Genomic DNA, 27713 nt, shown 5'->3' with positions numbered 1-27713 from the left:
TGATGAGGACAGGGCTGGAGATCAATCTGTCATGATTAAGTAAGAATGACACCACTGGACACTTTAAAAGGAGGCTGGTGCTTGGCATCATTGTTTCTCTTCTGTTAACCATGGTTATCTCTAAAGAAACATGTGCAGTCATCATTGCACTGCACAAAAATGGCCTAACAGGGAAGAGTATCGCAGCTAGAAAGATTGAACCTCAGTCAACAATCTATCGCATCATCAAGAACTTCAAGGAGAGAGGTTCCCTTGTTGCCAAAAAGGCTCCAGGGCGCCCAAGAAAGACCAGCAAGGGCCAGGACCGTCTCTTAAAAGTGTTTCAGCTGCGGGATCGGGTTACCAGCAGTGCAGAGCTTGCTCAGGAATGGCAGCAGGCAGGTGTGAGTGCATCTGCACGCACTGTGAGGCGGAGACTCTTGGAGCAAGGCCTGGTCTCAAGGAGGGCAGCAAAGAAGCCACTTCTCTCCAGAAAAAACATCATGGACAGACTGATATTCTGCAAGAGGTACAGGGAGTGGACTGCTGAGGACTGGGGTAAAGTCATTTTCTCTGATGAATCCCCTTTTCGATTGTTTCGGACATCTGGAAAACGGCTTATTCGGAGAAGACCAGGTGAGCGCTACCACCAGTCTTGTCTCATGCCAACTGTCAAGCATCCTGAAACCATTCATGTGTGGGGTGGATTCTCAGCCAAGGGAATGGGCTCTCTCTCAGTCTTGCCTAAAAACATAGCCATGAATAAAGAATGGTACCAGAATGTCCTCCGAGAGCAACTTCTCCCAACCGTCCAAGAGCAGTTTGGCGATCAACAATGCCTTTTTCAACATGATGGAGAACCTTGCCATAAAGCAAAGGTGATAACTAAATGGCTCAGGGAACAAAACATAGAGATTTTGGGACCATGGCCTGGAAACTCCCCAGATCTTAATCCCATTGAGAACTTGTGGTCAATCATCAAGAGACGGGTGGACAAACAAAAACCTTCAAATTCAGACAAAATAAAAGCATTGATTTTGCAAGAATGGACTGCTATCAGTCAGGATTTGATCCAGAAGTTGATTGAGAGCATGCCAGGGAGAATTGCTGAGGTCCTGAAGAAGAAGGGTCAACACTGCAAATATTGACTTGCTGCATTAACTCATTCTAACTGTCAATATAACCTTTTGTTACTCATAATATGATTGCAATTATATTTCTGTATGTGATAAAAACATCTGACAAACACACATAAAAACCAGAGGCCAGCAGATCATGTGAAAATATAATATTTGTGTCATTCTCTAAACTTTTGGCCATGACTGTATAATATGGCTGCTCTACAGTATCTCACCACTGAAGGACAGCCCAGTCCTCCCTCTGTTATTGGGCTGTATAATATGGCTGCTCTATAGTATCTCACCACTGAGGGGCAGCCCAGTCCTCCTTCTGTTATTGGGATGTATAATATGGCTGCTCTATATTATCTCACCACTGAGGGGCAGCCCAGTCCTCCTTCTGTTATTGGGATGTATAATATGGCTGCTGTATAGTATCTCACCACTGAGGGGCAGCCCAGTCCTCCCTCTGTTATTGAGATGTATAATATGGCTGCTCTATAATATCTCACCACTGATGGGCAGCCCAGTCCTCCCTTTGTTATTGAGATGTATAATATGGCTGCTCTATAATATCTCACCACTGAGGGGTAGCCCAGTCCTCCTTCTGTTATTGGGATGTATAATATGGCTGCTCTATAATATCTCACCACTGAGGGACAGCCCAGACCTCCTTCTGTTATTGGGATGTATAATATGGCTGCTCTATAATATCTCACCACTGAGGGGCAGACCAGTCCTCCTTCTGTTATTGGGATGTATAATATGGCTGCCCTATAATATCTCACCACTGAGGGGCAGCCCAGTCCTCCTTCTGTTGTTGGGATGTATAATATGGCTGCTCTATAGTATCTCACCACTGAGGGGCAGCCCAGTCCTCCTTCTGTTGTTGGGATGTATAATATGGCTGCTCTATAGTATCTCACCACTGAGGGGCAGCCCAGTCCTCCCTCTGTTATTGGGATGTATAATAAGTCTGCTCTATAGTATCTCATCACTGAGGGGCAGCCCAGTCCTCCCTCTGTTATTGGGATGTATAATATGGCTGCTCTATATATCTCACCACTGAGGGGCAGCCCAGTCCTCCTTCTGTTATTTGGATGTACAATATGGCTGCCCTATAATATCTCACCACTGAGGGGAAGCCCAGTCCTCCTTCTGTTATTGGGGTGTATAATATGGCTGCTCTATAATATCTCACCACTGAGGGGCAGCCCAGTCCTCCTTCTGTTGTTGGGATGTATAATATGTCTGCTCTATAATATCTCACCACCGAGGGGCAGCCCAGTCCTACTTCTGTTATTGGAATGTATAATATGTCTGCTCTATAATATCTCACCACTGAGGGGCAGCCCAGTCCTCCCTCTGTTATTGGGATGTATAATATGGCTTCTCTATAATACCTCACCACTGAGGGGCAGCCCAGTCCTCCCTCTGTTATTGAGATGTATAATATGGCTTCTCTATAATACCTCACCACTGAGGGGCAGCCCAGTCCTCCTGTTATTGGGATGTATAATAAGTCTGATCTATAATATCTCACCACTGAGGGGCAGCCCAATCCTCTTTCTGTTATTGGGATGTATAATATGGCTGCCCTATAATATCTCACCACTGAGGGGCAGCCCAGTCCTCCTTCTGTTATTGGGATGTATAATATGGGTGCTCTATAATATCTCACCGCTGAGGGGCAGCCCTGTCCTCCTTCTGTTATTGGGATGTATAATATGTCTGCTCTATAATATTTCACCGCTGAGGGGCAGCCCAGTCCTCCTTCTGTTATTGGGGTGTATAATATGGCTGCTCTATAATATCTCACCACTGAGGGGCAGCCCAGACCTCCCTCTGTTATTGGGATGTATAATATGGCTGCTCTATAATATCTCACCACTGAGGGGCAGCCCAGTCCTCCTTCTATTATTGGACTTTATAATATGGCTGGTCTATAGTATCTCACCACTGAGGGGCAGCCCAGACCTCCTTCTGTTACTGAGATGTATAATATGGCTGCCCTATAATATTTCACCACTGAGGGGCAGCCCAGTCCTCCTTCTGTTATTGGGAAGTATAATATGGCTGCTCTATAGTATCTCACCTCTGAGGGGCAGCCCACTCCTCCTTTTGTTATTGAGATGTATAATATGGCTGCCCTATAATATTTCACCACTGAGGGGCAGCCCAGTCCTCCTTCTGTTATTGGGAAGTATAATATGGCTGCTCTATAGTATCTCACCTCTGAGGGGCAGCCCACTCCTCCTTTTGTTATTGAGATGTATAATATGGCTGCCCTATAATATTTCACCACTGAGGGGCAGCCCAGTCCTCCCTTTGTTATTGGGATGCATAATATGGCTGCTCTATAGTATCCCATCACTGAGGGGCAGCCCTGTCCTCCCTCTGTTATTGGGATATATAATATGGCTGCTGTATAGTATCTCACCACTGAGGGGCAGCCCAGTCCTCCTTCTGTTATTATGATGTATAATATGGCTGCCCTATAATATCTCACCACTGAGGGGCAGCCCAGTCCTCCTTCTGTTATTGGGATGTATAATATGGCTGCTGTATAGTATCTCACCACTGAGGGGCAGCCCAGTCCTCCTTCTGTTATTATGATGTATAATATGGCTGCCCTATAATATCTCACCACTGAGGGGCAGCCCAGTCCTCCTTCTGTTATTGGGATGTATAATATGGCTGCTCTATAGTATCTCACCACTGAGGGGCAGCCCACTCCTTCTGTTATTGGGATGTATAATATGCCTGCTCTATAATATCTCACCACTGAACCACTGAGGGGCAGCCCTGTCCTCCCTCTGTTATTGGGTTGTATAATATGGCTGCTCTATAGTATCTCACCACTGAGGGGAAGCCCAGTCCTCCCTCTGTTATTGGAATGTATAATATGGCAGCTCTATAGTATCTCACCACTGAGGGGCAGCCCAGTCCTCCTTCTGTTATTGGGTTGTATAATATGGCTGCTCTATAATATCTCACCACTGAGGGGCATCGCAGTCCTCCTTCTGTTATTGGGATGTATAATATGGCTGCTCTATAATATCTCACCACTGAGAGGCAGCCCAGTCCTCCCTCTCTTATTGGGATGTATAATATGGCTGCTCTATAGTATCTCACCACTGAGGGGCAGCCCAGACCTCCTTCTGTTATAGGTATGTATAATATGGCTGCTCTATAGTATCTCACCACTGAGGGGCAGCCCAGTCCTCCTTCTGTTATTGGGACTTATAATATGGCTGCTCTATAATATCTCACCACTGAGGGGCAGCCCAGTCCTCCCTCTCTTATTGGGATGTATAATATGGCTGCTCTATAGTATCTCACCACTGAGGGGCAGCCCAGTCCTCCCTCTCTTATTGGGATGTATAATATGGCTGCTCTATAGTATCTCACCACTGAGGGGCAGCCCAGTCCTGCTTCTGTTATTTTGATGTATAATATGGCTGCTCTATAGTATCTCACCTCTGAGGGGCAGCCCAGTCCTCCCTCTCTTATTGGTATGTATAATATGGCTGTTCTATAATATCTCACCACTTAGGGGCAGTCCAGTCTTCCTTCTGTTATTGGGATGTATAATATGACTGCTCTATAGTATCTCACCGCTGAGGGGCAGCCCAGTCCTCCCTTTGTTATTGGGATGTATAATATGCCTGCCCTATAATGTCTCACCTCTGAGGGGCAGTCCAATCCTCCCTCTCTTATTGGGATGTATAATATGGCTGTTCTATAATATCTCACCACTGAGGGGCAGCCCAGTCCTCCTTCTGTTATTGAGATGTATAATTTGGCTGCCCTATAATATCTCACCACTGAGGGGCAGCCCAGTCCTCCTTCTGTTTTTGGGATGTATGATATGGCTGCTCTATAATATTTCACCACTGAGGGGCAGCCCAGTCCTCCCTCTGTTATTGGGATGTATAATATGTCTGCTCTATAATATCTCACCACTGAGGGGCAGCCCAATCCTCCTCTTGTTATTGGGATGTATAATATGGCTGCTCTATAATATTTCACCACTGAGGGGCAGCCCAGTCCTCCCTCTGTTATTGGGATGTATAATATGGCTGCTCTATAATATTTCACCACTGAGGGGCAGCCCAGTCCTCCCTCTGTTATTGGGATGTATAATATGTCTGCTCTATAATATTTCACCACTGAGGGGCAGCCCAGTCCTCCTCTTGTTATTGGGATGTATAATATGGCTGCTCTATAATATCTCACCACTGAGGGGCAGCCCAGTCCTCCTCTTGTTATTGGGATGTATAATATGGCTGCTCTATAATATCTCACCGCTGAGGGGCAGCCCAGTCCTCCTCTTGTTATTGGGATGTATAATATGGCTGCTCTATAATATCTCACCACTGAGGGGCAGCGCAGTCCTCCTTCTGTTATTGGGAATTATAATATGGCTGCTTTATAGAATCTCACCACTGAGGGGCAGCCCAGTCCTCCTTCTGTTATTGGGATGTATAATATGGCTGCTCTATAATATCTCACCACTGAGGGGGCAGCCCAGTCCTCCTTCTGTTATTGGGATGTATAATATGGCTTCTCTATAATACCTCACCACTGAGGGGCAGCCCAGTCCTCCCTGTTATTGGGATGTATTATATGTCTGCTCTATAGTATCTCACCACTGAGGGGCAGCCCAGTCCTCCCTCTGTTATTGGGATGTATAATATGTCTGCTCTATAGTATCTCACCACTGAGGGGCAGCCCAGTCCTTCTTTTATTGGGATGTATAATATGGCTGCCCTATAATATCTCACCACTGTGGGGGCAGCCCAGTCCTCCCTCTGTTATTGGGATGTATAATATGGTTGCTCTATAGTATCTCACCACTGAGGGGCAGTCCAGTCCTCCTTCTGTTATTGGGATGTATAATATGTCTGCTCTATAGTATCTCACCACTGAGGGGCAGCCCAGTCCTCCCTGTTATTGGGATGTATTATATGGCTTCCCTATAATATCTCACCACTGAGGGGCAGCCCAGTCCTCCTACTGTTATTGGGATGTATAATATGACTGCTCTATAATATCTCACCACTGTGGGGGCAGCCCAGTCCTCCTTCTGTTATTGGGATGTATAATATGGCTGCTCTATAATATCTCACCACTGTGGGGGCAGCCCTGTCCTCCCTCTGTTATTGGGATTTATAATATGACTGCTCTATAATATCTCACCACTGTGGGGGCAGCCCTGTCCTCCCTCTGTTATTGGGATGTATAATATGGCTGCTCTATAATATCTCACCACTGTGGGGACAGCCCTGTCCTCCCTCTGTTATTGGGATGTATAATATGGCTGCTCTATAATATCTCACCACTGTGGGGGCAGCCCAGTCCTCCCTCTGTTATTGGGATGTATAATATGGCTGCTCTATAATATCTCACCACTGTGGGGACAGCCCTGTCCTCCCTCTGTTATTGGGATGTATAATATAGCTGCTCTATAATATCTCACCACTGTGGGGGCAGCCCAGTCCTCCCTCTGTTATTGGGATGTATAATATGGCTGCTCTATAATATCTCACCACTGAGGGGCAGCCCAGTCCTCCCTCTGTTATTGGGATGTGTAATATGGCTGCTCTATAATATCTCACCACTGAGGGGCAGCCCAGACCTCCCTCTGTTATTGGGATGTATAATATGGCTGCTCTATAATATCTCACCACTGAGGGGCAGCCCAGTCCTCCCTCTGTTATTGGGATGTGTAATATGGCTGCTCTATAATATCTCACCACTGAGGGGCAGCCCAGACCTCCCTCTGTTATTGGGATGTATAATATGGCTGCTCTATAATATCTCACCACTGAGGGGCAGCCCAGTCCTCATTCTGTTATTGGGCTTTATAATATGGCTGCTCTATAGTATCTCACCACTGAGGGGCTGCACAGTCCTCTTCTGTTATTGGGATGTATAATATGACTGCTCTATAATATTTCACCACTGAGGGGCTGCACAGTCCTCTTCTGTTATTGGGATGTATAATATGACTGCTCTATAATGTCTCACCACTGAGGGGCAGCCCAGTCCTCCTTCTGTTATTGGTATGTATGATATGGCTGCTCTATAATATTTCACCAATGAGCGGCAGACCAGTCCTCCTTCTCTTATTGGGATGTATAATATGGCTGCTCTATAGTGTCTCACCACTGAGGGGCAGCCCAGTCCTCCTTCTGTTATTGGAATGTATAATATGGCTGCTCTATAATATCTCACCACTGAGGGGGCAGCCCAGTCCTCCTTCTGTTATTGGGATGTATAATATGGCTGCTCTATAATATCTCACCACTGAGGGGCAGCCCAGTCCTCCCTCTGTTATTGGGATGTATAATATGGCTGCTCTATAATATCTCACCACTGAGGGGGCAGCCCAGTCCTCCCTCTGTTATTGGGATGTATAATATGGCTGCTCTATAATATCTCACCACTGAGGGGCAGCCCAGTCCTCCCTCTGTTATTGGGATGTATAATATGGCTGCTCTATAATATCTCACCACTGAGGGGCAGCCCAGACCTCCCTCTGTTATTGGAATGTATAATATGGCTGCTCTATAATATCTCACCACTGAGGGGGCAGCCCAGTCCTCCTTCTGTTATTGGGATGTATAATATGGCTGCTCTATAATATCTCACCACTGAGGGGCAGCCCAGTCCTCCCTCTGTTATTGGGATGTATAATATGGCTGCCCTATAATATCTCACCACTGAGGTTCAGCCCAGTCCTCCTTCTGTTATTGGGAATTATAATATGGCTGCTGTATAATATCTCACCGCTGAGGAGCAGCCCAGTCCTCCCTCTGCTTTTGGGATGTATAATATGGCTGCCCTATAATATCTCACCACTGAGGGGTAGCCCAGTCCTCCTTATGTTATTGGGAATTATAATATGGCTGCTGTATATTATCTCACCACTGAGGGGCAGTCCAGTCCTCCCTCTGTTATTGGGATGTATAATATGGCTGATCTATAATATCTCACCACTGAGGGGCAGTCCAGTCCTCCTTCTGTTATTGGGATGTATAATATGGCTGATCTATAATATCTCACCACTGAGGGGAAGCCCAGTCCTCCTTCTGTTATTGGGATGTATAATATGTCTGCTCTATAATATCTCACCACTGAGGGGCAGCCCAGTCCTCCCTCTGTTATTGGGATGTATAATATGGCTGCTCTATAATATCTCACCACTGAGGGGTAGCCCAGTCCTCCCTCTGTTATTGGGATGTATGATATGGGTGCTCTATAATATCTCACCGCTGAGGGGCTGCCCAGTCCTCCTTCTGTTATTGGGATGTATAATATGTCTGCTCTATAATATTTCACCGCTGAGGGGCAGCCCAGTCCTCCTTCTGTTATTGGGGTGTATAATATGGCTGCTCTATAATATCTCACCACTGAGGGGCAGCCCAGACCTCCCTCTGTTATTGGGATGTATAATATGGCTGCTCTATAATATTTCACCACTGGGGGGCAGCCCTGTCCTCCCTCTGTTATTGGGTTATATAATATGGCTGCTGTATAATATCTCACCACTGAGGGGCAGCCCTGTCCTTCTATTATTGGGATGTATTATATGACTGCTCTATAATATCTCACCACTGAGGGGCAGCCCAGTCCTCCTTCTGTTATTGGGATGTATAATATGGGTGCTCTATAATATCTCACCACTGAGGGGCAGCCCAGTCCTCCTTCTGTTATTGGGATGTATAATATGGCTGCCCTATAATATCTCACCACTGAGGGGCAGCCCAGTCCTCCTTCTGTTATTGGGATGTATAATATGGCTGCCCTATAATATCTCACCACTGAGGGGCAGCCCAGTCCTCCTTCTGTTATTGGGATGTATAATATGGCTGCCCTATAATATCTCACCACTGAGGGGCAGCCCAGTCTTCCTTCTGTTATTGGGATGTATAATATGGCTGCCCTATAATATCTCACCACTGAGGGGCAGCCCAGTCCTCCTTCTGTTATTGGGATGTATAATATGGGTGCTCTATAATATCTCACCGCTGAGGGGCAGCCCAGTCCTCCTTCTGTTATTGCGATGTATAATATGTCTGCTCTATAATATTTCACCGCTGAGGGGCAGCCCAGTCCTCCTTCTGTTATTTGGGTGTATAATATGGCTGCCCTATAATATTTCACCACTGAGGGGCAGCCCAGTCCTCCTTCTGTTATTGGGATGTATAATATGGCTGCTCTATAATATCTTACCACTGAGGAGCAGCCCAGTCCTCCCTCTGTTATTGAGATGTATAATATGGCTGCTCTATAGTATCCCACCACTGAGGGGCAGCCCAGTCCTCCCTCTGTTATTAGGATGTATAATATGGCTGCTCTATAGTATCTCACCACTGAGGGGCAGCCCAGACCTCCTTCTGTTGTTGGGATGTATAATATGGCTGCCCTATAATATCTCACCACTGAGGGGCAGCCCACTCCTCCTTCTGTTATTGGTAATTATAATATGGCTGCTCTATAGTATCTCACCACTCAGGGGCAGCGCAGTCCTCCCTCTGTTATTGGGATGTATAATATGGCTGCTCTATAGTATCTCACCACTGAGGGGTAGCCCAGTCCGCCTTCTGTTATTGGGATGTATAATATGGCTGCCCTATAATATCTCACCACTGAGGGGCAGCCCAGTCCTCCTTCTGTTTTTGGGATGTATAATATGGCTGCCCTATAATATCTCACCACTGAGGGGAAGCCCAGTCCTCCTCCTGTTATTGGAATGTATAATATGGCTGCTCTATAATATCTCACCACTGAGGGGCAGCCCAGTCCTCCTCCTGTTATTGGGATGTATGATATGGCTGCTCTATAATATTTCACCACTGTGGGGCAGCCCATTCCTCCCTCTGTTATTGGGATGTATAATATGTCTGCTCTATAATATCTCACCACTGAGGGGCAGCCCAGTCCTCCTTCTGTTATTGGGATGTATGATATGGGTGCTCTATAATATCTCACCGCTGAGGGGCTGCCCAGTCCTCCTTCTGTTATTGGGATGTATAATATGTCTGCTCTATAATATTTCACCGCTGAGGGGCAGCCCAGTCCTCCTTCTGTTATTGGGGTGTATAATATGGCTGCTCTATAATATCTCACCACTGAGGGGCAGCCCAGACCTCCCTCTGTTATTGGGATGTATAATATGGCTGCTCTATAATATTTCACCACTGGGGGGCAGCCCTGTCCTCCCTCTGTTATTGGGTTATATAATATGGCTGCTGTATAATATCTCACCACTGAGGGGCAGCCCTGTCCTTCTATTATTGGGATGTATTATATGACTGCTCTATAATATCTCACCACTGAGGGGCAGCCCAGTCCTCCTTCTGTTATTGGGATGTATAATATGGGTGCTCTATAATATCTCACCACTGAGGGGCAGCCCAGTCCTCCTTCTGTTATTGGGATGTATAATATGGCTGCCCTATAATATCTCACCACTGAGGGGCAGCCCAGTCCTCCTTCTGTTATTGGGATGTATAATATGGCTGCCCTATAATATCTCACCACTGAGGGGCAGCCCAGTCTTCCTTCTGTTATTGGGATGTATAATATGGCTGCCCTATAATATCTCACCACTGAGGGGCAGCCCAGTCCTCCTTCTGTTATTGGGATGTATAATATGGGTGCTCTATAATATCTCACCGCTGAGGGGCAGCCCAGTCCTCCTTCTGTTATTGCGATGTATAATATGTCTGCTCTATAATATTTCACCGCTGAGGGGCAGCCCAGTCCTCCTTCTGTTATTTGGGTGTATAATATGGCTGCCCTATAATATTTCACCACTGAGGGGCAGCCCAGTCCTCCTTCTGTTATTGGGATGTATAATATGGCTGCTCTATAATATCTTACCACTGAGGAGCAGCCCAGTCCTCCCTCTGTTATTGAGATGTATAATATGGCTGCTCTATAGTATCCCACCACTGAGGGGCAGCCCAGTCCTCCCTCTGTTATTAGGATGTATAATATGGCTGCTCTATAGTATCTCACCACTGAGGGGCAGCCCAGACCTCCTTCTGTTGTTGGGATGTATAATATGGCTGCCCTATAATATCTCACCACTGAGGGGCAGCCCACTCCTCCTTCTGTTATTGGTAATTATAATATGGCTGCTCTATAGTATCTCACCACTCAGGGGCAGCGCAGTCCTCCCTCTGTTATTGGGATGTATAATATGGCTGCTCTATAGTATCTCACCACTGAGGGGTAGCCCAGTCCGCCTTCTGTTATTGGGATGTATAATATGGCTGCCCTATAATATCTCACCACTGAGGGGCAGCCCAGTCCTCCTTCTGTTTTTGGGATGTATAATATGGCTGCCCTATAATATCTCACCACTGAGGGGAAGCCCAGTCCTCCTCCTGTTATTGGAATGTATAATATGGCTGCTCTATAATATCTCACCACTGAGGGGCAGCCCAGTCCTCCTCCTGTTATTGGGATGTATGATATGGCTGCTCTATAATATTTCACCACTGTGGGGCAGCCCATTCCTCCCTCTGTTATTGGGATGTATAATATGTCTGCTCTATAATATCTCACCACTGAGGGGCAGCCCAGTCCTCCCTCTGTTATTGGGATGTATAATATGGCTGCTCTATAATATCTCACCACTGAGGGGCAGCCCAGTCCTCCTTCTGTTATTGGGAATTATAATATGGCTGCTCTATAGAATCTCACCACTGAGGGGCAGCCCAGTCCTCCTTCGGTTATTGGGATGTATAATATGGCTGATCTATAATATCTCACCACTGAGGGGCAGCGCAGTCCTCCCTCTGTTATTGGAATGTATAATATGGCTGCTCTATAATATCTCACCACTGAGGGGGCAGCCCAGTCCTCCCTCTGTTATTGAGATGTATAATATGGCTGCTCTATAATATCTCACCACTGAGGGGCAGCGCAGTCCTCCCTCTGTTATTGGAATGTATAATATGGCTGCTCTATAATATCTCACCACTGAGGGGGCAGCCCAGTCCTCCCTCTGTTATTGGGATGTATAATATGGCTGCCCTATAATATCTCACCACTGAGGGGCAACCCACTCCTCCTTCTGTTACTGGGAATTATAATATGGCTGCTCTATAGTATCTCACCGCTGAGGAGCAGCCCAGTCCTCCCTCTGTTTTTGGGATGTATAATATGGCTGCCCTATAATATCTCACCACTGAGGGGTAGCCCAGTCCTCCTTCTGTTATTGGGAATTATAATATGGCTGCTCTATAGAATCTCACCACTGAGGGGCAGCCCAGTCCTCCTTCGGTTATTGGGATGTATAATATGGCTGATCTATAATATCTCACCACTGAGGGGCAGCCCAGTCCTCCTTCTGTTATTGGGATGTATAATATGGCTGCCCTATAATATCTCACCACTGTGGGGGCAGCCCAGTCCTCCCTCTGTTATTGGGATGTATAATATGGTTGCTCTATAGTATCTCACCACTGAGGGGCAGTCCAGTCCTCCAGTTATTGGGATGTATAATATGGCTGCTGTATAATATCTCACCACTGTGGGGCAGCCCAGTCTTCCTTCTGTTATTGGGATGTATAATATGGCTGCTCTATAATATCTCACCACTGAGGGGCTGCCCAGTCCTCCTTCTATTATTGGGTTGTATAATATGACTGCTCTGTAATATCTCACCACTGAGGGGCAGACCAGTCCTCTTTCTGTTATTGGGATGTATAATAAGTATGCTCTATAGTATCTCACCACTGAGGGGGAGCCCAGTCCTCCCTTTGTTATTGGGATGCATAATATGTCTGCTCTATAGTATCTCATCACTGAAGGGTAGCCCAGTCCTCCTTCTGTTATTGGGATGTACAATATGGCTGCCCTATAATATCTTACCACTGAGGGGAAGCCCAGTCCTCCTTCTGTTATTGGGATGTATAATATGGCTGCTCTATAATATCTCACCACTGAGGGGCAGTCCAGTCCTCCCTTTGTTATTGGGATGTATAATATGGCTGCTGTATAGTATCGCACCACTGAGGGGGCAGCCCAGTCCTCCCTCTGTTATTTGGGTGTATAATATGTCTGATCTATAATATCTCACCACTGGGGGGCAGCCCCGTCCTCCCTCTGTTATTGGGTTATATAATATGGCTGCTGTATAATATCTCACCACTGAGGGGCAGCCCAGTCCTCCTTCCGTTATTGGGATGTATAATATGGCTTCCCTATGATATTTCACCACTGAGGGGCAGCCCAGTCCTCCTTCTGTTATTGGGATGTATAATATGGCTGCTCTATGGTATCTCACCACTGAGGGGAAGCCCAGTCCTCCTTCTGTTATTGGGATGTATAATATGTCTGCTCTATGGTATCTCACCACTGAGGGGGAGCCCAGTCCTCCCTTTGTTATTGGGATGTATAATATGTCTGCCCTATAATATCTCACCACTGAGGGGAAGCCCAGTCCTCCTTCTGTTATTGGGATGTATAATATGTCTGCTCTATGGTATCTCACCACTGAGGGGGAGCCCAGTCCTCCCTTTGTTATTGGGATGTATAATATGTCTGCCCTATAATATCTCACCACTGAGGGGAAGCCCAGTCCTCCTTCTGTTATTGGGATGTATAATATGTCTGCTCTATGGTATCTCACCACTGAGGGGGAGCCCAGTCCTCCCTTTGTTATTGGGATGTATAATATGGCTGCCCTATAATATCTCACCACTGAGGGGAAGCCCAGTCCTCCTTCTGTTATTGGGATGTATAATATGTCTGCTCTATGGTATCTCACCACTGAGTGGGAGCCCAGTCCTCCCTTTGTTATTGGGATGTATAGTATGACTGCTCTATAGTATCTCACCACTGAGGGGCAGCCCTGTCATGCCTCTGTTATTGGGATATATAATATGGCTGCTGTATAGTATCTCACCACTGAGGGGCAGCCCAGTCCTCCTTCTGTTATTGGGATGTATAATATGGCTGCTGTATAGTATCTCACCACTGAGGGGCAGCCCAGTCCTCCTTCTGTTATTGGGATGTATAATATGGCTGCTCTATAGTATCTCACCACTGAGGGGCAGCCCAGTCCTCCTTCTTTTATTGGGATGTATAATATGCCTGCTCTATAATATCTCACCACTGAACCACTGAGGGGCAGCCCAGTCCTCCTTCTGTTATTGGGATATATAATATGGCTGCTCTATAATTTCTCACCACTGAGAGGCAGCCCTGTCCTCCTTCTGTTATTGGGACTTATAATATGGCTGCTCTATAATATCTCACCACTGAGGGCCAGCCCAGACCTCCCTCTGTTATTGGGATGTATAATATGGCTGCTCTATAATATCTCACCACTGAGGGGCTGCCCAGTCCTCCTTCTGTTATTGGGCTTTATAATATGGCTGGTCTATAGTATCTCACCACTGAGGGGCATCCCAGACCTCCTTCTGTTATAGGTATGTATAATATGGCTGCTCTGTAGTATCTCACCACTGAGGGGAAGCCCAGTCCTTCCTCTGTTATTGGGATGTATAATATGGCTGCTCTGTAGTATCTCACCACTGAGGGGCTGCCCAGTCCTGCTTCTGTTATTGGGATGTATAATATAGCTGCTCTATAGTATCTCACCACTGAGGGACAGCCCAGTCCTCCCTCTCTTATTGGGATGTATAATATCGCTGTTCTATAATATCTCACCACTGAGGGGTAGCCCAGTCCTCCCTCTCTTATTGGGATGTATAATATGGCTGTTCTATAACATCTCACCACTGAGGGGTAGCCCAGTCCTCCCTCTCTTATTGGGATGTATAATATGGCTGTTCTATAATATCTCACCACTGAGGGGCAGCACTGTCCTCCTTCTGTTATTGGGATTTATAATATGACTGCTCTATAATATCTCACCACTGTGGGGGCAGCCCTGTCCTCCCTCTGTTATTGGGATGTATAATATGGCTGCTCTATAGTATCTCACCACTGTGGGGGCAGCCCTGTCCTCCCTCTGTTATTGGGATGTATAATATGGCTGCTCTATAGTATCTCACCACTGAGGGGCAGCCCAGTCCTCCCTCTCTTATTGAGATGTATAATATGGCTGTTCTATAATATCTCACCACTGAGGAGTAGCCCAGTCCTCCCTCTCTTATTGGGATGTATAATATGGCTGTTCTATAATATCTCACCACTGAGGGGCAGCCCTGTCCTCCTTCTGTTATTGGGATTTATAATATGACTGCTCTATAATATCTCACCACTGTGGGGGCAGCCCTGTCCTCCCTCTGTTATTGGGATGTATAATATGGCTGCTCTATAACATCTCACCACTGAGGGACAGCCCAATCCTCCTTCTGTTTTTGGGATGTATAATATGGCTGTTCTATAATATCTCACCACTGAGGGGCAACCCAGTCCTCCCTCTGTTATTGAAATGTATAATATGGCTGCTCTATAGTATCTCACCACTGAGGGGCAGCCCTGTCCTCCCTCTCTTATTGAGATGTATAATATGGCTGCTCTATAATATCTCACCACTGTGGGGGCAGCCCAGTCCTCCCTTTTTTATTGGGATGTATAATATAGCTGCTCTATAGTATCTCACCACTGAGGGGCAGCCCAGTCCTCCCTCTGTTATTGGGATGTATAATATGGCTGCTCTATAGTATCTCACCACTGTGGGGGCAGCCCAGTCCTCCCTTTTTTATTGGGATGTATAATATGGCTGTTCTATAATATCTCACCACTGAGGAGTAGCCCAGTCCTCCCTCTCTTATTGGGATGTATAATATGGCTGTTCTATAATATCTCACCACTGAGGGGCAGTCCAGTCCTCCCTCTGTTATTGGGATGTATAATATAGCTGCTCTATAATACCTCACCACTGAGGGACAGCCCAGTCCTCCCTTTGTTATTGGGATGTATAATATGGCTTCTCTATAGTATCTCACCACTGAGGGGCAGCCCAGTCCTCCCTCTCTTATTGAGATGTATAATATGTCTGCTCTATAATATCTCACCACTGAGGGGCAGTCCAGTCCTCCCTCTGTTATTGGGATGTATAATATGGCTGTTCTATAATATCTCACCACTGAGGGGCAGTCCAGTCCTCCTTCTGTTATTGGGATGTATAATATGGCTGCTCTATAATATCTCACCACTGAGGGGCAGCCCAGTCCTCCCTCTCTTATTGAGATGTATAATATGGCTGCTCTATAATATCTCACCACTGAGGGGCAGCCCAGTCCTCCCTCTCTTATTGGGATGTATAATATGGCTGCTCTATAATATCTCACCACTGAGGGGCAGCCCAGTCCTCCCTCTCTTATTGGGATGTATAATATGGCTGCTCTATATAGTATCTCACCACTGAGGGGCAGCCCAGTCCTCCTTCTGTTATTGGGATGTATAATATGGCTGCTCTATAATATCTCACCACTGAGGGGCAGCCCAGTCCTCCCTCTCTTATTGGGATGTATAATATGGCTGCTCTATAGTATCTCACCACTGAGGGGCAGCCCAGTCCTCCTTCTGTTATTGGGATGTATAATATGGCTGCTCTATAATACCTCACCACTGAGGGGCAGCCCAGTCCTCCCTCTCTTATTGGGATGTATAATATGGCTGCTCTATAGTATCTCACCACTGAGGGGCAGCCCAGTCCTCCCTCTGTTATTGGGATGTATAATATGGCTGCTCTATAATATCTCACCACTGAGGGGCAGTCCAGTCCTTCTTCTGTTGTTGGGATGTATAATATGGCTGCTCTATAATACCTCACCACTGAGGGGCAGCCCTGTCCTCCCTCTGTTATTGGGATGTATAATATGGCTGCTCTATAATATCTCACCACTGAGGGGCAGTCCAGTCCTTCTTCTGTTGTTGGGATGTATAATATGGCTGCTCTATAATACCTCACCACTGAGGGGCAGCCCTGTCCTCCCTCTGTTATTGGGATGTATAATATGGCTGCTCTATAATATCTCACCACTGAGGGGCAGCCCTGTCCGCCCTCTGTTATTGGGATGTATAATATGGCTGCTCTATAATATCTCACCACTGAGGGGCAGCCCTGTCCGCCCTCTGTTATTGGGATGTATAATATGGCTGCTCTATAATATCTCACCACTGAGGGGCAGCCCTGTCCTCCCTCTGTTATTGGGATGTATAATATGGCTGCTCTATAATATCTCACCACTGAGGGGCAGCCCTGTCCTCCCTCTGTTATTGGGATGTATAATATGGCTGCTCTATAATACCTCACCACTGAGGGGCAGCCCTGTCCTCCCTCTGTTATTGGGATGTATAATATGGCTGCTCTATAATATCTCACCACTGAGGGGCAGCCCTGTCCTCCCTCTGTTATTGGGATGTATAATATGGCTGCTCTATAATATCTCACCACTGAGGGGCAGCCCAGTCCTTCCTCTGTTGTTGGGATGTATAATATGGCTGCTCTATAATATCTCACCACTGAGGGGCAGCCCAGTCCTCCCTCTGTTATTGGGATGTATAATATGGCTGCTCTATAATATCTCACCACTGAGGGGCAGCCCTGTCCTCCCTCTGTTATTGGGATGTATAATATGGCTGCTCTATAATATCTCACCACTGAGGGGCAGCCCAGTCCTTCCTCTGTTGTTGGGATGTATAATATGGCTGCTCTATAATATCTCACCACTGAGGGGCAGCCCAGTCCTTCCTCTGTTGTTGGGATGTATAATATGGCTGCTCTATAACATCTCACCACTGTGGGGGCATATTATGGTGTGTAATTGTTTGAGTATGTTCATGGGGACTGTGATATGGAGGTTGCGGAATACATGCAATATTTGGGGGACTATGAACATTTTTACAGACGCTATTCTTCCTAGGCAGGACATGTCGTGTTGCTTCATGTGCAGTATGTCGCCTTTGATCTTTTGTCTCAGAGCCTCATAATTTTGTGAGAGTATTTTATCTACTTCACAGTCCGGCTTCCGCCCCCTACATTCGACTGAAACTGCAAAGTGACCAATGACCTTCTGACAGCAAAACGGAACGGTGACCACTCTCTGCTCATTCTTCTGGACCTATCTGCAGCTTTCGATACTGTTGACCACCCTCTCCTACTCTCTAGGCTCCAGTCACTAGGCATTAAGGACACTGCACTCTCCTGGTTCTCTTCCTATCTCTCTGACTGCTCCTTCAGTGTTTTGTTCACTGGCTCCACTTCATCTCCTCTTCCTCTTGCTGTCGTGGTACCTCAGGGCTCAGTCCTTATCCCCCTTCTCTTCTCTCTCTATACAGCCCCAATTGGACAGACCATCAGCAGATTTGGCTTTCAGTACCATCTTTATGCTGATGACACACAACTATATACGTCATTCCCCGACCTTTCCCTCTCTGTACTACAGAACGCCAGTGACTGTCTGTCCACAGTCTCCAACGCCATGTCCGCTCTCTATCTGAAACTTAGCCTCTCAAAAACTGAACAACTTCTGCTCCTGCCGTCTACTAACCTCCCTAAATCTGACATTTCTCTCTCTGTGAGTGGCACTATAATACCGCCCCAGCAGCAGGCACGCTGTCTGGGTGTTATGTTTGACACCAACCTCTCCTTCACATCCCATATACAATCTCTTGCCCGCTCTTGCTGCTTACACCTAAAGAACATCTCTAGAATCTGCCCTTTTCTCACCATGGAAACAACAAAATCCCTCACTGTCGCACTGATCCACTCCCGCCTGGATTACTGCAACACTCTATTAATTGGCCTCCTCGTCACTCGACTATCCCCTCTCCAGTCCATACTGAATGCAGCGGCCAGGGTCGTCCATCTGGCTAATCGGTACTCGGACGTGTCCGCTCTTCGTTAGTCATTACACTGGCTGCCCATTCATTATAGGGTCCAATTCAAAGTACTTGTTCTCACCCACACAGCTCTCCACAGTGCAGCACCCCCCTACATCTCTTCCCTCTTTTCTGTCTATCGGCCTAGCCAACCGCTGCGCTCTGCAAACTACTTTCGACTAACCTCTGCACTAATCCGTACCTCCCACTCCCGACTCCAAGACTTCTCTCGTGCTGCTCCTATCCTCTGGAATGCTCTACCCCAAGAAATTAGGACTAACCACAATTTGCATAGTTTTAGGCGCTCCCTCAAAGCACATTTGTTCAGAGCGGCCTATCACGTTCATTAATCAAAGTCATTCTATGTGTAAGTGTGCGTGTGTAGCCCATTCACTATCTCCATCCATCCCTCACTCCCTCAGGATGGCTGGACCATCATTGTAAATACACCATTGTATATACAGACCTGTCCTCTGTATCTCCCCCATCTCACTGTAGACTGTTATCTCTCACCAGCAGGGGCGGCTGAATGTGCTTTATTGTATTGTTAACGTTGTTACTTATGGCTTTTGTTTTGAAGCAGTTAAACTGTAAAGCGCTGCGGAATATGTTGGCGCTATGTAAAGATTATTATTATTAATCGTATTCCCAGATATGTTATGTTCTCATTGTCCCATGTATAGGGGTACTTAGCTTTATTGTTTACAGGATGTGGTACGGAGGGTGTTAGATTCAGAATTTGGCATTTGGGGATATTTAGTTTCTAATATGACACTTAGGTAAAGGAGTCTATCACTTCCATTACGCTATTGTGCGACTCTTTGGGATTGATACGGGATAAAATAATGTCGTCCGCAAACAAACCGATTTTCTGCTCTACATTACCAATTTTAATGCCGGTTATTCCAGGGTGCTATCTGATTTTTATCTACTAGAGATTCAATTATTAGTGCGAATATTAGGGGAGAGAGTGGGCACCCCTGCCTCATTCCATTAGTGACATTAAATGTCTCTGACATCATTCCTAAAATGAGAACTGAGGCTGACGGGTTAGAGTATAGAGGGGTGATCGCTCTGAGTATAGAGGGGTAATAGAGGGGTAATCGCTCTGAGTATAGAGGGGTAATCGCTCTGAGTATAGAGGGTCGATCGCTCTGAGTATAGAGGGTCGATCGCTCTGAGTATAGAGGGTCGATCGCTCTTGAGTATAGAGGGTCGATCGCTCTTGAGTATAGAGGGTCGATCGCTCTTGAGTATAGAGGGTCGATCGCTCTTGAGTATAGAGGGTCGATCGCTCTGAGTATAGAGGGTCGATCGCTCTGAGTATAGAGGGTCGATCGCTCTGAGTATAGAGGGTCGATCGCTCTGAGTATAGAGGGTCGATCGCTCTGAGTATAGAGGGTCGATCGCTCTGAGTATAGAGGGTCGATCGCTCTGAGTATAGAGGGTCGATCGCTCTGAGTATAGAGGGTCGATCGCTCTGAGTATAGAGGGTCGATCGCTCTGAGTATAGAGGGTCGATCGCTCTGAGTATAGAGGGTCGATCGCTCTGAGTATAGAGGGTCGATCGCTCTGAGTATAGAGGGTCGATCGCTCTGAGTATAGAGGGTCGATCGCTCTGAGTATAGAGGGTCGATCGCTCTGAGTATAGAGGGTCGATCGCTCTGAGTATAGAGGGTCGATCGCTCTGAGTATAGAGGGTCGATCGCTCTGAGTATAGAGGGTCGATCGCTCTGAGTATAGAGGGTCGATCGCTCTGAGTATAGAGGGTCGATCGCTCTGAGTATAGAGGGTCGATCGCTCTGAGTATAGAGGGTCGATCGCTCTGAGTATAGAGGGTCGATCGCTCTGAGTATAGAGGGTCGATCGCTCTGAGTATAGAGGGTCGATCGCTCTGAGTATAGAGGGGTAGATCGCTCTGAGTATAGAGGGGTAATAGAGGGGTGATCGCTCTGAGTATAGAGGGGTGATCGCTCTGAGTATAGAGGGGTGATCGCTCTGAGTATAGAGGGGTGATCGCTCTGAGTATAGAGGGGTGATCGCTCTGAGTATAGAGGGGTAATAGAGGGGTGATCGCTCTGAGTATAGAGGGGTGATCGCTCTGAGTATAGAGGGGTAATAGAGGGGTGATCGCTCTGAATGTAGAGGGGTGATCGCTTTGAGTATAGAGGGGTAATCGATCTGATTATAGAGGAGCGATCACTCGAAGTATATTACTGCCAAATCCAAATCTGGACAGTACTTCAAACAAAAACCCCAACGCACCCGATCTAACGCCTTTTTTGCATCCAAAGAGAGGAGCATAAAGGGGGTCCGCCTCCCCCCTGCTACATGGATATCAATCATCCTCGTGCCATCTAAGGTCTGTTTAGATTTAACAAATCCCACTTCATCTTTTTACTCTAAGGCCGGGATTATTTCTAAGATCCTATTAGCTAGGATTATGGAGTAGATTTCTAGGTCCGTGTTCAGTATTGATATCGACCTGAAATTGATGGTCTGATCAGGGCTTTTCCCTGATTTTGGAAGGAGTATAATTGTAGCCTGAATCATTTCTTTTGGTAGTTTCCCGGTTTGCATAAAATTTTGGAAAATTGACATCATATGAGGGGTCAGCATGTCTTGAAATGTTTTGAAGTATTCACTCGTTAGACCGTCAGGGTCGGGGATCTTGTTAGAGTTATATATTATGTTTTAGGGTTATATATTGTGTTTTCCTTTAGGTTGTAGAGGGTTGCGTAGTAATGGGAGAAGGTATTGGTGATATCCTTAGGGTTATATATTGTGTTTCCTGTAGGTTGTAGAGTGATGAGTAGTAGTGTGAGAAGGTATTGGTGATCTCTTTAGGTTGATGATATTTGACGTAGATTCTATGTCTTGGTTGATGTTATTTGGGATAGATTCCATGTCTTGGTTGATGTTATTTGGGGTAGATTCCATGTCTTCGTTGATGTTATTTGGGGTAGATGCCATGTCTTGGTTGATGTTATTTGGGGTAGATGCCATGTCTTGGTTGAAGTTATGAGGAGAAGTTTCCATGTTTTGGTTGATGTTATTTGGGGAAGATTCCATGTCTTGGTTGATGTTATTTGAGGTAGATGCCATGTCTTGGTTGACGTTATTTGAGGGAGATGCCATGTCTTGGTTGATGCTATTAGGGGAAGATTCCATGTCTTGGTTGACATTATTAGGGGAAGATTCCATGTCTTGGTTGATGTTATTTGGGGTAGATTCCATGTCTTGGTTGATGTTATTTGGGGTAGATTCCATGTCTTGGTAGACGTTATTTGAGGTAGATGCCATGTCTTGGTTGACGTTATTTGGGGAAGTTTCCATGTTTTGGTTGATGTTATTTGGGGAAGATTCCATGTCTTGGTTGATGTTATTTGGGGTAGATTCCATGTCTTGGTTGATGTTATTTGGGGTAGATTCCATGTCTTGGTAGACGTTATTTGAGGTAGATGCCATGTCTTGGTTGACGTTATTAGGGGAAGATTCCATGTCTTGGTTGATGTTATTTGGGGTAGATTCCATGTCTTGGTAGACGTTATTTGGGGTAGATTCCATGTCTTGGTAGACGTTATTTGAGGTAGATGCCATGTCTTGGTTGACGTTATTAGGGGAAGATTCCATGTCTTGGTTGACGTTATTAGGGGAAGATTCCATATCTTGGTTGATGTTATTTGGGGAAGATTCCATGCCTTGGTTGATGTTATATGGTGAAGTTTTGATCTCCTCTTACTGCATTTTCATGCGCTATTGTAGCATCCAGAAAGATGCAGTTTTAATGTTTTAATTTTCTCCACATTTCGGCATTTACTGATTAGGTTATAAATAATTTTATATATTGAGCGTTCGGATGCCACTTGTAATTTTCTTTCTTTCTTCATTTTTAATGAGGGTAAATGTGTGTGATTTGAATATTTATACTTTTATTATTTAAAAAGTTCTTTTTTTTTTTTTTTTTACTTTTTACTGTTTTTGCAGTCACTTAGGGTATTGAACGTTTCATAGTCTGATTGTACAGCTATACAGTATATAGCAAAAGTCACAGTCTCCTATAAACACCAGCCATGGTCCGGCTTCCACAGGAGATCCGTCATGACAGTCATGAGGGTCTTCTGCAGATCCTTCGCTGTCGTAGCAGGCCATCTGTTCTGCCGGGCGGTTAAAACAGCGCATGCCCCGGGACTTCAGCTGTAAAGCAGCTGTGTATTATCGGATGGATATTAAGCCCTTGCTTTATACAATGAATTCTGTGGTCAGGAGGATGGGGGTGGTAGTAGGTATATTATCAGCCTGATTTTAACCCTTATTTCTCACTCCTTCCAGTGCTCCTGGGCCGCCTCCTTCCTGTCCGACCTTTTTGCTCTACTGAGTTCCTATTACTGTTTTTGGGGTCTTCCTGAATCCTCCCGGTGAGCCTCCAGGTGAAGGTTGGTGGTCTTTTACCCTTTGTCGTCTGGCTTGTCATGCTGATGTTGTCCCTTTGTTGCAGGGAACTCCTGGCATGCAGCGAGGACTTCCTGCGGGTGCTGGATGAGCTGTTGAGCTCTCCAGCAGATGCCAACACCATCGCATTGGCAAGGGGCTTAGAGGTAAAGTCAGTCACTGTCATTTCTTGGCTCAGTTTTTGTCGAGGTCTTGATTTTTGAATCATAACAACATTTGTTTTCTAGTGTTTGATGTCTCTTAGTGAAAGTATCAGCTGTGGACGCCCAGATGACTGTGCTCAGCTGTGCCAGTCTCTCCTGTCAGTTTATATCCATGCCCTGGACAAGATTATTGAGAGGTCACAGTCCACAGGTGAGTTCCACTGTCTAGAGAAGTGCAACCCTAACCCTAATACCCACAGGGTAAACCCCACTGCCTAGAAAAGTGCAACCCTAATGCCCATGGGGGAGCCCCACTGCCTAGAAAAGTGCAACTCTAACCCTAATACCCAAAAAGCAGCCCCACTGCCTAGAGAAGTGCAACCATAACTATTGCACACTCTGCCACCCAGCACCTGCTCTCACATGCAGAACGCTCTGTTCCACCCAATACCTGCCCTCGCATGCTGAGCACTCTGTGCCTCCCAGCACCTGCTCTCGCATGCTGAGCACCCTGTGCCTCCCAGCACCTGCTCTCGCATGCTGCACACTCTGTGCCACACAGTACCTGCTATCGCATGCTAAGCCCTCTGACACCCAGTACCTGCTCTCACATGCTCAGTACTCTGTGCCACCCAGCACCTGCCCTCACATGCTCAGCACCCTGTGCCACCCAGCACCTGCTCTTGCCTGCTGAGCGCTCTATGCCACGCAGCACCTGCTGAGCACTCTGTGACGCTCAGTACTTGCGCTCAGCTGCTGAGCGTTCGGTGCCACCCAGCACCTGTTCTTATCTGCTGAGTGCTCTGGGCCACCCAGTACCTGTTATCTCATACTGAGCGCTCTGTGCCACTCAGCACCTGTTCTCGCATGCTGAGCACTTTGTGCCACCCAGTACATGCCCTCACATGCTGAGCACCCTGTGCCACCCAGCACCTGCTCTCATCTGCTGAGCGCTCTGTGCCACCCAGTACCTGTTCTCGCTTACTGAGCGCTCTGTGCCACCCAGCACCTGCTCTCGCATGCTGAGCACTCTGTGCCACCCAGCACCTGCCCTCACATTCTGAGTGCTCTGTGTCACCCAGCACCTGCTCTCACCTGCTAATCGCTCTTTGACACCTAGCACCTGCCCTCACATGCTGAGCGATCTGTGCCACCCAGCACCTGCCCTTGCTTGCTGAGCTCTCTGTGCTGCGCAGTACCTGCTCTCACATGCTGAGCACTCTGTGCCACCCAGCACCTGCCCTCACATTCTGAGTGCTCTGTGTCACCCAGCACCTGCTCTCACCTGCTAATCGCTCTTTGACACCTAGCACCTGCCCTCACATGCTGAGCGATCTGTGCCACCCAGCACCTGCCCTTGCTTGCTGAGCTCTCTGTGCTGCGCAGTACCTGCTCTCACATGTTGAGCACTCTGTGCCGCCTGGCACCTCCTCTCTCCTGCTGAGCACTCTCTGACACTCAGTACCTGCTCTCACATGCCGAGCACTCTGTGTCACCCAGCACTTGCTCCCACCTGCTGAGCTTTCTGACACCCAATACCTGCCCTCACATGCTGAGCGCTCAGCCACCCAGCACCTGCTCTCGAATGCTGAGCACTCTGTGCTACCCAGCACCTGCTCACCTGATGAGCGCTCTCTGACACCCAGTACCTGCCCTCGCATACTAAGCGCTCTCTGCCACCCAGTACCTGCTCTCGTCCGCAAAACACTCTGTTCCTCCTAGTACCCGCTCTCGCACACAGAACACTCTGTGCCACCCAGCACCTGCTCTCGCATGCTGAGCACTCTGTGCGTCCCAGCACCTGCTCTCACCTGCTGAGCGATCTCTGCCACCCAGCACCTGCTCACGCATGCTGAGTACTCTGTGTCACCTAGTGTCTGCTCTTGCTTGCTATGTGCCACTCATAGCCTGCTCCCGCATGCAGCGCTCTCTGTGCCCCTTCTCATGGTTTGCTCAATAACAAGTGACGCCCTCTGAACAGAAGTGTCATCTGTCCTTAGGGAATTGACCAGCGCCAGGGTCCAGCCTTCTGCATTCCTCAGCTGCAAGGATATCGTGGGTGATGACCCCCAGGGTATTCTTGTATTGATGGCTATGTTACTGAGTTAGTAGCTGGAGCTTGTAAACAAGTTTGCAGGCTAGAGAAGATGAGTCATTGGACAACGCAGAACTATAGCTACATAGCAGGAGTGGAGGATTGTGGCTGACCCAGCCAAGGTATCAGAAATTGTACTGGCAGGGGTTAGTCCTAGGTCTCCTCTTTTTACAGCAGTGGTTCCTCAGGGTTCAGTCCTAGGTCACCTCTTCTTACTATCTGGACTCCTTATGGTTTATTTCTATGCTACCTTCGTTTGCTGTTGGAATTCCTCAGGGTTCTGTCCTAGGCTACCGCTCCTCTTACTCTCTGGGTTCCTCCGGGTCTAGTTCTAGGCCCACTCCTCTTACTGTCGAGGTTTTTCAAGGTTCACTCCTAGGCCCACTCCTCTTACTGTCAGGGTTCCTTAGGGTTCTGTCCTAGGCCCAGCTCTTCTTGTCTGGGTTCCCCAGGTCTAGTCCTAGCTCACTTCTCTTACTGTCAGGGTTCCTCCAGGTTCATGCCTAGCCCCTTCTTTCTGTCGGGGTTGCTCAGGGTTCAGTATTAGCCCTCTCCCTTACTGCTGGGGCTTCTTAGGGCTCAGTCCTAGGTCCCCTCCTCTTACTGTCGGGGTTCCTCAGGGCTCAGTCCTAGACCTCTCCTTTAACTGTATGGGTTCCTCCTAGTCCAATCCTAGGCCCCCTCCTCTTACTGTCGAGGTTCTTTAGGATTCAGTACTAGGTCCCCTCCTCTTACTGTTGACGTTCCTCAATGTTCAGTCCTAAGTCACCTTCTCTTACTGCCTGCTTTCCTCAGGGTTCGGTTCTAGATACCCTCTTTTGACGGTTGGGGGTTTCTCAGGTCTCTTTCATAGGTAGAAGAATGTCCAGCTCAACAGCGTAGTGAAAAGCAGAGTTTTTTATTCACTACAAACACATTCCATAGAGAGGATAAAACATCAGCATGACACCTTACACATGGTCGGATCGATGCGTTTCTGGAGACCAAGCTCCTTTAATCATTTGGATTTCCCACGCCCTGACACAGCGGGTCCGTGCTCCAGGCATTACCAAGATGCAGAAGCGGTGAGCTGGAAGCTTTTTTTTCTCTTTCATAGGTCCCTTCCCCTTACTGTCGGGGTTTCTCAGGGCTCAGTCCTGGGCCCCCACCTCTTCACTTTATACACTGCCCCTATTGGACAAACCATCAGTAGATTTGATTTCCAGTAGATTTCTATGCTGATGACACCAGTTGTACACTCCACTCCTGTCACCCGCACCTCAAAAACATCTTCTGAATTTAATCTTTTCTTACTTTTGACTCTGCAAAGAATCTTTCTGTGGCTCTTATTCATTCTTGCCTGGACTATTGTAACTCTTTACTAATCGGTCTCCCTCTTACAAAACTCTTCCCTTTCCAATCCGTCCTGAATGCAGCAACTAGGATCATATTTCTCACCAACCATTACACCGATGCCTCTACCCTGTGCCAGTCATTGCACTGGCTAGCCATCCAATACAGAGAATATTAACTTCTATCTCACCCACAAAAGTCTTCACTGTGCTGCACCGCCCTACATCTCCTCCTCCTCTGTCTACTACCTACCCATCCTCTCCACAGTGCTGCACCGCCCTACATTTTCTCCTTCCTCTCATTGGGGGACACAGATACTGTGGGTGTATGCTTCTGCCTCTAGGAGGCTGACTCTAAGTGAAAAAAAGAGGTTAGCTCCTCCTCCCCAGTATACACCCTCGCCCCTATTGCGGGCGGAAATCAGTTTTCTGCTTAGTGTCCTATGGAGGCACACACAGTCTGGATCTCTGTAGACTATTTTTTTTCTAGTTTACTATGAAGATGCGACAGGGGCAACGGATCCTATTGAAAGGGTCCGATCTCCACACACCATCAACGGGCGAGCACGCGTTGAGTATCGTCGCCGCGTATACTTTCCGCACTGAGGGACATATCTGGGACTTTTCCCCAGACTTCTATTTTTGTTTGTTATTTTATGAAGATGAGACAGGGGCAACGCATCCTATTGAAAGGATCCGATTTCCCCAAACCATCAACGGGCGAGCACGTGCGAGTATCCCTCCACGTATCCTTTCCCGCGACGTGGGA

General features: G+C 47.1%; 1 protein-coding gene across 2 annotated transcripts in view; it reads left to right on the top strand.

Annotated features, from left to right (window-relative positions):
- The window catches only part of STK36 (serine/threonine kinase 36), a 212957-nt gene that overhangs the window by 117064 nt on the left and 68180 nt on the right, over positions 1-27713 (top strand). For both annotated transcript variants that reach the window (XM_073546315.1, XM_073546316.1), the window contains exons 13-15: positions 23256-23341; positions 23422-23521; positions 23603-23729. In XM_073546315.1, the coding sequence (XP_073402416.1) occupies positions 23256-23341; positions 23422-23521; positions 23603-23729 (313 nt within the window). The remainder of the gene's footprint in view (positions 1-23255; positions 23342-23421; positions 23522-23602; positions 23730-27713) is intronic.

Source organism: Dendrobates tinctorius, unplaced genomic scaffold, assembly GCF_039654945.1.
Source record: "Dendrobates tinctorius isolate UK_male_01 unplaced genomic scaffold, ASM3965494v1 ptg000146l, whole genome shotgun sequence".
Classification (NCBI taxonomy): domain Eukaryota; kingdom Metazoa; phylum Chordata; class Amphibia; order Anura; family Dendrobatidae; genus Dendrobates; species Dendrobates tinctorius.
The sequence above is the reverse complement of the archived record's forward strand: the minus strand, read 5'-3'. Positions and strand labels throughout refer to the sequence as shown.